Below are 11,366 nucleotides of genomic sequence, written 5' to 3'. Positions count from 1 at the left end.
TATTTTTTTATTTAAAATCAGATATTTGTGCAAAATATTATCTTATTCAATATACAACTTGAAGACCTTAATAATGGATGGATGAGTTGTTTAATAAGATATTTTTTTTATGATAAACATTTATTAAAATAAGAACGAACAAAATATATATAATAATAAGTTTTGAAAATTCAAAATATTTGTATTCTCAAATTTAGTTTTATTTTGAGGATGAGAAGTATAATTTAATATAATTGTATAAATTCTTATATTAATATTTAAAAATAATTATTTTTTTAAAAACATAATTAAACTTTGTCACAATATATATATACATATAAATAATATATATAATAAACTAATAATATATATATTTTTAAATTATAATTTAAAGTAGATATACCCAAAATATAAAATTTAGCCAAGTTTTATTTATTTTTATTTAAAAAAATGTCCCATATATCAATAAAAAAAATGATTAAACATAACAAAGTATGACATCATCTTTAATAAAAAAAAATGTGTTTAAGATAGGTTTTATATTTATACATCATCTTTAAACATAACAAAGTATATTTTCTTTCGTTCTTTCTCCTATTCACTCTTTCAAATTTAATACTCAAATCATTTCTCATAAGTTCTGTATCGTTTTCATGTAATTTATATTTAATATTCCAGATAAATATAATATTAAAATATTTTAATTTAAACTTTGTAGGTGATATTTATATGCATTCATTTTTTCTAAATTAATAGTGTTATATGTAGGTATCATTTTATTCAGAGTATAAATGCTGCGTTTGGGCGTTTGCGTAGCTGGTACAATAATTTTGCGTAATAAATTCAAAAAAATTATAATCAACCACATTTTTACATTTAAACTAATTTTTTCATTTACCTCCATGCTTAGTATTTAAGTTTATAATCTAAATGTTTTTTATTTCTTACTTCTAAATATTTTTTTATACATTTTTTCTCATATATTTTATTCATTTCTAATCATTTTATTCATTCTCTCATTTATTTAATGTTTCTCTAATTATTTTATTTATTTTATCTATTTCTAATATTTTTATGAATAAGGATAGGGAATGCTGGGCTTTGAAAATCCGCGAAAAATCTAGAACATTTCTTTAAACACCGATTATTCTTCCTCCCACTAATTAATTTCTCCTTCTAACTAATTAATTTATCACTATTCTCTTTACCACGATTAATTAATTTCTCTCCCTTATAACTAATTATTAATAAATGAATTTTTTTCATTCATTTTTCTTTTTTTATTTAATATTTATTATCTCTTATCTAACTTGTAAAATAATTCAAAATTTTACAAACAATTTCTCACATTAAATATTTTAATAATATGTTTAAATAAAAAATTAATTTTTGTTTTTCACTTCAACTAATTAATATCTCTCTTACACTTAGTTTAGTTGAATTATGAATTAAACTATTTTATTTTTTATATTTTTATGACTTTTCAATTACTTTATTTATTAAACATTTTTCATTTATGTTTTTCCTCTTTTTTTTTATTTTTTTACTTATTAATATTTATTTTAGTTTTAACTATTTATAAATGTTTATCTAATATTTCTATTCCATATTGGTAGTGTGTTGTTTTTTTTGGTCAATAATATGGTTAATAATTGCATGTATTTTTTTTTTAATAATTGCATTCTATTTTAAAAAATAGCTATTATGTAAAAGAGAAAAAATGATTCAAATGAGGTGATTCAGAATAACAACAATGCACGTCAAGACTCATCACCAAATTTATAAGGGTCGACAATTTTAAAAGAGGTAAATTCTCATGAAATCAGAATTAATGACATTTTCATCCAAAGATGAAGTGCGTGATTTTTATAAATCTTATTCGGAAAATATTGGTTTCGGTATTCCTAAATTAAGTGGTAAAAATAGAGTCGATGGAAAACAAAAATATTTTTCTATTGGATGCGCTAAGTGTCATAACAAAGTATGTAGGTCAAAAAATGTATTAAATCATAGACCTTGGATTAAGATAAATTTTAAAACTGAGATTAATGTAGTTATTCAAGATAATACAAACTTTGTAATAAATGGTGTGCACCTTGAACATAACCATATATTGAGCATAGAAAAATCACGATATTTTAGATCTAATAAAGTATTTGATTTAACTACAAAGAGAAGATTGAAACTAAATAATAAAATTGAAATAATATTAAATAAAAAATTTCAATAATTTGTAGTAGATGCGGAAGACTATGTAATTTGTCATACGATGAAATAAGCTGTAAAATTATACTTCAGATGTTAGAAGGTTGAGATAAGGGAATGGAGATGCTGGAGGTTTGAGTGCCTATTATTGTCGCATGCAAAGTAAGAAATCAATTTTTTTCTACGCGCTTGATTTAGATAGTGAATCTCGGATTAGAAATATTTTTTGGGCAGATGCAAGATCAAGAGTTGCATATGATTATTTTTCCGATGCTATTACTTTTGACACAACCTATTTGACTAATAGTTATGACATGTCTTTCACTCTATTTGTTGGAGTGAATAATCATGGTTAATCTATTTTACTTGGATGTGGACTATTATCCAATGAAGATATGTAATCATTCAAATGATTGTTCAAAACTTTGTTGGTATGTATGTTTGGACGTGCTCCAAAGGATTAGTCACATATCAATGTCATTAAATGACAATTGCAATTGCAGAGGTATTTCTAAATTCTCATCATCGTTTATGTCTTTGGCATATAATGAAAAATATCCAGCTAAATTAGGTGTTCTTGCGCAATATAAAGTGATAAAGAAACAAATGAAGAACATTGTATATAACTCACTTACGGTTGATGAGTGTGATGATAATTGACAGAGTATGATTGAAGAGTTTAACTTAGAGAATAATGTATGGTTAAAGTCTTTGAATGAATAACGTAATAAATGGATGCCTGTATATGTCAAAAATAAATTTTGGGCAGGTATGTCTACATCTCAAAGAAGTGAAAGTATGAATGTTTTTTTGATGAGTATGTGCATTCTAAAACTTCATCGAAACAATTTGGTGAGCAGTATGATCATTTTATAAAGAGAGATTGAAAATGAAAAAGTTTTATATTTTACTTCTTTCAATTTTGTGATCCCCGTAATAATTGGTTATCCTATTAAGAGACAATTTTAAAATGCGTATACTAAAAAAAATATTTAAATTGTTCCAATATGAATTAAGAGATTTGATGTTTTGCAATGCCTCATTAGTGAAGGAAGAAGAGAAAACTGTGATATTTGAAATAGTCGAGACTATTTTGGCAACGAATAAAGAACCACTACAAAAAGTTTGTTTTGTAGTGTACGTGTTATACTATGTTAGATTGCCAAGTTAGTTGTCTTTGCCGAATGTTTGAGTTTCAGGATATTTTATTTTGACATGCGATATTTGTGTTGATAATGAATAGGGTGACTGAGGTTTCTCAAAATTATATTATTGATCAATGACAGAAAAATGTGAAACATATTGGGTATCAAAGCATCACTAACAATTATGATGATCATAGTTTTTTGAGGGAAGACATCGGCACAAAACTCTCACTCCATTAATGAATAAGGCTCAACAACTTGCAGAAAAATTTGACGAATGTTGTTCTTTATTGGTTGAAGTTTTGAAAACATGAGGGACAAAGTAATTGCTATTAATCTTGAGTATTCAATGGCTGGAAATAATTGCAATTTACCGCTAATACCTCAAAATGATGAAGAGTTGAAAGATGTGTCTACATTCGGTATAAAAACAATACACTCTCCATTAAAGGTACAAGCTCGAAGACGTCTACCCACAAAGAGAAAACAATCTGTGATTGAAAAAATTGTAAGAAGAATTGTGGTAGGCTCGAAAAAATGTTTGATTTATTTTATTTTACCTAATATATTATATTTGCTTGAAATAATTTATTTCACAATTAACTTATTTATGTATTTTTTTTAATTGATGATTGTAGGTATGAACACTTATTGGTGGTCAAATAGTGTGAAAGGATAACATTCATCCATCATACTTTTGTTATTCTTATATTAGATTACTAGTAATTTTATTACATCACATTATTTTTTATTTAAAAAAATATTATTTTAATATTATTTTTAATTTTTGAGTTGATTTTATTGGAAAGAGAGATGACTAGAGCGGTCATACGGGCCAACCCATGGAGGGACGGGCCAACTCATGGCGTGGCGGGCCTATCCATCAAAACCCATCGTTTAACGGGTAGACGGCGGGTCGGCCCATCATTCCGGCGGATTGAAAATCCTCAACCCAATCCAACCCAAGGTGGGTTACGGGTTAGGTAGGCCAGCCAGCGGGTTATCTCACTACAAATAAAAATAAATAAAAATCATTAATAGTTTTAGAAAACAAGAGTTCAAGAGTCCACGAACCCTTGAAAGCGATAATGAGGAGATGAAATACAGAACAAATAAGTAGCCGGCGACCGATGGACGAAGTATTGAGTATTGACTATTGAAGTGCTGTTTGGAAGAGAAAAATATTAAGGCTATGCGGCATATGCCTATAAGGCTATAAATCAAATTAGATTTCTTTTTGCCAACTCGCGGGCCAACCCTACTCCAACCCGCCTAGGCCCGTTACCCAAGCGGGCTGACCCATGTAGGCCCACTTTCAAATGGGTTGCTAATATTTCAACCCAACCCATCTAAATTGTTTGACGCCAACCCAACAGGCTTAACCTAAATTGACGGCTCTAGAGATGAGTAATAGAAAAGAAAAAAGATACAAAATTTAATTTATTAATCAGAGAGCTAAATTAATTAATAATAAAGAAAAGAAATAATTAAATAATATGAAAGATAAATTAATTAATTAGTTAGAGAAGATAAACTAATTAGTTATATTGAGAAATAGAGAAATTAATTAATAAAAAAACAAATTAATTGGTAAAGAGAAATAAATTAAGTAGCGAGAAAAAGATAGATAAATTAATTGATTTATAGATGTAGAGCGAGAGAAATTAATTCGTAATAGAAAAGAATATTCGAGTGTTTATAAGGAATATTCGGTTTTTTGCTAACTTGTTTATAAGGAATATTTAATTTTGTAATTGTCAATTATTTTTTTAAATTCATAAAAAAAAATAATTAACAATTGAAAAATTAAATTACGAGAGTGTGAAAATGTGAAAAGATAACTAATAATAATAAAGTATTTTTTTTATTGATTATGATCCACCTAGATATGACCATCAAATAATATAATATGTATATACACGAATGAATCATTTAAATATTTTTTGAAAAAATTAAAAATAAAAATAAAATAGAGATAAAGGAGAATTTAAAATAAGAGGGAGTAATCATATTTATATTAAATATATTTAAAATTATATGTTTATAAAAATTAATATATTCATATTATTTATTTTAAATTATATTATTATTTAATTTAAGTCATTTATTATTATTTAAAATTATATATTAATAAAAAATTATAAAAATTAATATATTAATATAAAAATTTTCAAATATATTATTTTTTAATTTAAATCATTTATTAATATTTAAAATTAAATAAATAAATATATAATATTATATATATAATATTAATTATTAAATAATATTATAAATATAAAAAATAAATAAGCTATAAGTATAAATTGAATCTAACCTACCCAAGTTTAATCTATAAACTAAATAAACAATTTTTCATTAGCATTTATATATATAATTTTTTAAAAACAGTATTTTCATCAAATTAAATTTTGTCACAAATTTATTATTAATTTTTTAAGTTTTTAAACAACTCTTATAACCATGTCCAATCAAAACAATTTTTACTCAATATAATGAAAAAAAATATTTTCATAAATATTTTAAACATAGGATTAAATAAATAATTTTTTTTATAAAATTTTACATTATCAATATAAAATTTACATTTACAATATAGCTAAAAAAGAATTTTTTTTTTTATTTCATCTCAATTTATATAAAATATAAATAATTATAACTTTATTCATATTTTCTCCGACATAAACCAACGTTCAGAGTTACGGTCAATTATTTCTTACCTTGGTTGAAGTGAGCCAACGATTTTCGTCTGCATAGCTAGCTTCCGTCTAGGATTCTCTCTCTCTCTCTATAGAGTCTGTATATTTCCAAAAATTCTGATGTAGAAATGTAGAATACAACGCTCAGACTTTGGATCTTAGTTCTTAATCACCATTTATTACTATTATCATTACAGGACACAGATTCTGATTTCTGAGCATAATAATTAATTTTCTCTCTCTCTCTATATATATATATATGTACGTGATTCCTATCTGCTTCTCTTCATCTTCATCTTCCACCGCATGGTGATTTCTCTTCCGCCGCTTCTTAAGATTGTGTTACACAATCAGATGCAATGTCTCAGAAACGTCAGCAAGAAGAAGACGACGGCGGCATGTCTCGTTCTGACGGAAACGCCTCCTCCGATGATAAGCGCAGAAAGTTTAAGAGGTCGATGACAGCTTTTCTTTAAATCTCTATCGATTTCTGCATGCTTTATTGCTCGAGAATCATGAATTTGCAAAGATGGGCTGGTTGTTTTTGAATAGATTTTCATTACTTTTTTTCTTTATACAAGCTGATATTTTAGTCTGTATTCTCTTAGGTCCACCTTATAAGAGATATAGTTGGCTGGACCACAATTGTTTCCCTAGAACACTTGTGTTAAGTGCAGTAGAACAATTATTATTATTAAGTTTTCAGAACTAAATAGTCTAGTAATTCACTCTTAATCGAATGCTTGATTGAGGAACATCTTGGTTCTTACATGGTTTGGATGCTTAGGGGGAAGAAATTGTGGTTGAAAAAAGTGATGGGTAAGATAGAATATGAGATTATACTATTTTGCTGGACCCCAGAGACCAATAAATTTATTCAAGAAAACCTGTTATTGGATCTTGAAATCTATTTTGTGATTTGTGTAAAATTGATAATTGTTATGAGGATTGATAAAGAAAATAGTTTTCTCTTCTTCAATTTCTTTGTGTTTGTTGATTCTTTCTTTTGTGTATGAATCTGATGTTTATTGATTATCTTCAGTGTTGTTCAGGAGGTGATGTCCATGCGAAGAGTCCAGCTCTACATGGAGCCAGTGTTGGAACCTTTGATTCGGAGAGTAGTGAGTTGTCTAAACATAAATTATTTGATTTTTCCACTAGAAATTTGAATCAAATTTTATTCTTTCTTGGTTTTTCTTAGACGAAAAACATAATTTTATCTGTTCTAATGCAGTTTTGGTTTCTTAAAATGGACATAGGAATGAAAATTAAAATATGTGAACAACCATTTTTTTTTTAAAGATGAATAAATCTGTGAAGGGTGATTTACTTTCATCCATCTTACTCTTGCTTTTTCTCCATGAATCTTACTTAAATCTTTACACGGTTCAACAGGTGAAGGAAGAAGTTGAATTGGCTTTAAGAAAGTATTTGACCAGTATGAAGTGGTAAACTATTAGGCCTAAAATAAATCTTGTAAATTTAGTTGAGTTAATAACTGTTGTTATAGTTGGATTGACTCCATTTGCAAATTGACTTGGAACTGTAGTAAAGAGTCACAGCTTTCTGAATCAAGAACCTTGCACCTGCGTTTCCTAAACAACATATCTCTTCCGGTTTTCACTGGAACTCGAATTGATGGCATTCCAATTGAAGGAGAAGAATCAACCTCTTTAAAAGTAGCTCTAGTTGATGCTCTAACTGAGCAGGTTGTTTATTCAGAGCCCGAATCCTCAGCTAAAGTGGAAATTGTTGTTCTTGAAGGAGACTTTGATAGCGATGAATTAAGTACTTGGGCAGTTGATGAATTTAAGAACAACATTGTTAGAGAAAGGGAAGGAAAAAAGCCTCTTCTTACTGGGGATACATTTGTATACCTTAAAGAGGGAACTTGTTTTGTTGGGGAGATCTCTTTTACTGACAACTCAAGTTGGACAAGGAGTAAGAAGTTTAAATTAGGGGCGAGAATTGTGGATAACCATCGTGAAGGAATAAGAGTAAGAGAAGCCAAGACTGAATCCTTTATAGTCAGGGATCATCGTGGTGAATGTAAGTATTTTGTTCCCTCAATCTGGAAACACTTGTCATTTTTGTTTATCTATAAACAACCACTTCTCATTTTGAAACATAATCTAATTCATGTACCTATTCGAATCCGGATCCAAACTTTTTTGTACACAAGTGTTTTTATCCTTGTATTCGCTAGATAAGATTATTGATCCTTAAACATGCAAAAGTTTTATTCTATGAAATGAACCATAATCTAGGATGTTAATTACAGCATTATGGTTTTCCTTTATAGTGTACAAGAAGCATCATCCTCCAGCCATGCATGATGAAATATGGAGATTAGAAAAAATTGGAAAGGATGGAGCTTTCCACAAGCGGTTAAGCAGAGAAAACGTAAATACTGTAAAAGACTTCCTGACTCTACATGTTTTGGATCCTACAAGACTCAGAAATGTAAGCCATCTTGTTACTCTTCTTCATTTTTGTTAAGCAAAATAATCATTGGTCCCTATTTGTTACATTTCTATGATCCTGATTGTGATCAGAAAAAAATGATTTATAAAACAATTTGGATCATTACTCTTTTATACCAAATATATGTAGATCATGATCTAGAAAACAATCACGTATCTTGTTTGAACTGAACATATCTTAATTTGATTTTTCTTTCAGATTCTTGGTTCAGGCATGTCTGCTAAGATGTGGGAAGTTACTATAGAACATGCTCGGACATGCGTGCTGGATCCGAGGTTATATCTGTACCCTCCACCCGGTTCGCTGCAAAAACCTAGTGTGGTCTTTAACATTGTCGGTCAAGTCATGGGCCTATATTCTGAAACCGGCTACACACATGTGGATAAGCTATCTGATGTTGAAAAGGCAAGTCTATACTAAATCGAAATAGCCTTTTTCACCCTTATATTATCAATTTAAACGAAACATAAACTCTTCTTTGTTCAGGTGGATGCTCGCTACATAGTAATATCAGCATTTAAGAATTGGGGAGATGTAGTAGTTTTCGATAATGATGTAGATGACTCCACAAGTATGTCAAAAAACAACTCAGCCATGGCAGAGAGTTCTAATGCCAGTAAAATGTTATTATCTCCTCAAATGGTGGGGGGATATGATTGCCACCAACCAAGTTTATTCTCTCCAGACATAATGCCATCTTTCTTCCCATTAACTGATATGCCAAACTTTGATGATTTCGGTTTCAATGACCTTGATGAAATGGATATTCAGTACAATGAACCTTTAAGTTTCCCGGGTCAAGATGGAATTGCCCCGCCATTTTGTGAAGACGAGCATCTGCAGTATTTAAATTCAAATTCTACCCTTCAAGCTCAAAGTCAGAGCTCGATTTCAGAATCACAGACTGATCTGCACAATGCTGTCAATAGCTTTCTGCTGGCCCGATCCACGGCCTTTGCTCAGAGGCGATGGAAGATCTTGTTCAGCGTGCTGAGATGGTTTTCAGTAAGGAGGTTAGTTTCGAGAAGAGGAAATATGGAAGAAAAACTTAGATATTGATGCAGTTAAATAGAGAGTTTTACAAGTAGTCAGAAATGTTACTATATGTGTATGACAATTTGTGCAAGCTAATTCATTTTGAATGTGTAATGGCTTTTTGAAGTTCTCATAAATCAATGGTCTTTCTCATTTGGATTGAAAGAGGTATAAGTGGACATCCAATGCTTCGAAGAATAAATAAATAATAAACACTGGTAATCTAAAAGTACAAGGTAAGACATAAGATATACGATCTAAAAATCAAACTATTTAACTTAAATTGAAATCGTAACTTTTATTCTCTTAACTTTAACTTCAAAATTGAACCCTTTAATTTAAATTGTTTAAATTGAACTCGTGACATTTATTCTCTTAATTTTAAGTTACACTGTTTTAAGTGAGAAATGAACTTGTGACATTTATTCTCTTAAATATGCTTTTTGTGCTTAATTATTAAGAATATTAGATTGTATTATTTTTCTATATTACATTGCGTTATTTTTCTTATTCGGAGACCATTTTTTCTTTCTTCTTTCGTTTTGGGAGTCAACACACCATTCCACGTTATGACCACTTCAATCAAGGTATTTTTTGTCATAATTGAACTTAATGTTACGACCCATTAGTGTCACGACTCATTCAAAGGGATGTCGAAGCTCATTAAAGTCTTGGTTTCACTTTTCCCTAAATAAAAGTCTTGGTGCGCTAATCTTTCTAACCCAAGGGGAGGCCCAATCTCCTAAGTAGGTCCAATCCAAAGAATATTTTAGTTAAGAAAGAAATATTCTAATTTAAAAGGGGATATTCTAGTTAAGGAAGGGATATTCTAGTTTAAGAAGGGTTATTCTAATTTAATAAGGGATAATCTAGTTAAGGAATGAATATTCTAGGTTAAGAAGGGATATCTTAAAATAGTGTAATTAATTTATAATCGGAAGACAATTCCTAAATTAACACGTCATAAGTCCTATAAATACCTTAAAGGTATTTCATTATAATTATCAAGTATTTTATCAATACAACTCTTATTCTCAAACTCTTTCTCTCTCTGAATTCTTCTTATCTGGTTTAAAAAGACTTAGTAGTTCATTATAATTATCAAGGATTCTATTAATACAATTCTTATTCTCAAACTCTTTCTCTCTCTGAGTTTAAAAAAAAAAGCTCAGTAGCTAAAATCTGAATCTATATAACCTAGTGCCACACGGGTCGAATTTGAGCCCGTCATTAAGCCCAAATTCTTGAGTGTTTAAAGTTGTGATTATAAATTTCAACTAAATTTATGATTGAACTACTTTTTAGAAGAAAAAAATTAAGCCAACATCAATTTATAATATTCACTCTTATAGTCTAATGGCAAAAAGATATGAATGTCCCGTCTATCTGATCCTGAGTTTTATCCCATTTTTTGGTTATGGTACCTTAAATAATTATTTAAGGGTTTGAATGGACATCAGCCTAATTCAAAAAAAATTATTATTAATTATTATCTTTATGTATACAGATTTTTTAAAAATAACATTGACTTTATATAGTTGTTAGTTAGATAACTAATGTTTTATTATTTATATAAGTTAAAGTAAAAAAATTATATATAAAATAATTTAATTCATATAATAATATTATTTATTTTAAAACTATATTTACATAATAATTATAAATTACTTTTTATTAACTTTAATATAATTAATAATAACAATTACTTATAACATAAAATTAAAATAATAATTTATGTAAAATAAAGGTAAAATAATCTTTTATATTTATTAGTAATTTACAACTTTTATAGAAAAATAGTAAGAAAGTTACTTGCCCA

At 28.2% G+C, this 11,366-nt stretch overlaps 1 protein-coding gene across 2 annotated transcripts; it reads left to right on the top strand.

Moving 5' to 3' along the window:
* The first annotated feature begins 6,286 nt into the window (after positions 1–6,286).
* On the top strand, positions 6,287–9,703 carry LOC124914357 (calmodulin-binding protein 60 A-like). 2 transcript variants are annotated; one of them, XM_047454888.1, is made up of 7 exons: positions 6,287–6,482; positions 7,071–7,149; positions 7,424–7,476; positions 7,578–8,077; positions 8,331–8,491; positions 8,711–8,917; positions 8,999–9,703. In XM_047454888.1, exons 1-7 carry the CDS (start codon positions 6,388–6,390, stop codon positions 9,569–9,571), a joined length of 1,668 nt encoding a protein of 555 aa, XP_047310844.1. In that variant the 5' UTR covers positions 6,287–6,387; the 3' UTR covers positions 9,572–9,703. The 2 variants fall into 2 exon arrangements, with proteins under 2 accessions (XP_047310844.1, XP_047310853.1); XM_047454897.1 differs by having other exon boundaries at positions 6,356–6,482; positions 7,081–7,149.
* Positions 9,704–11,366: the final 1,663 nt, after the last annotated feature.

This window comes from Impatiens glandulifera, chromosome 1 (genome assembly GCF_907164915.1).
Source record: "Impatiens glandulifera chromosome 1, dImpGla2.1, whole genome shotgun sequence".
In the NCBI taxonomy this organism is placed as follows: Eukaryota; Viridiplantae; Streptophyta; class Magnoliopsida; order Ericales; family Balsaminaceae; genus Impatiens; species Impatiens glandulifera.
This window is presented reverse-complemented; position numbering and strand designations above follow the sequence as displayed.

Bases quoted from the DNA above. Each gene is read 5' to 3' on its own strand.
- LOC124914357 (XM_047454888.1), top strand. From the start codon at position 6,388: ATGTCTCAGAAACGTCAGCAAGAAGAAGACGACGGCGGCATGTCTCGT. The intron at 6,483-7,070 runs GTCGATGACAGC...GATTATCTTCAG, and splicing joins AAGCGCAGAAAGTTTAAGAG to TGTTGTTCAGGAGGTGATGT. The intron at 8,918-8,998 runs GCAAGTCTATAC...TTCTTTGTTCAG, and splicing joins AGCTATCTGATGTTGAAAAG to GTGGATGCTCGCTACATAGT.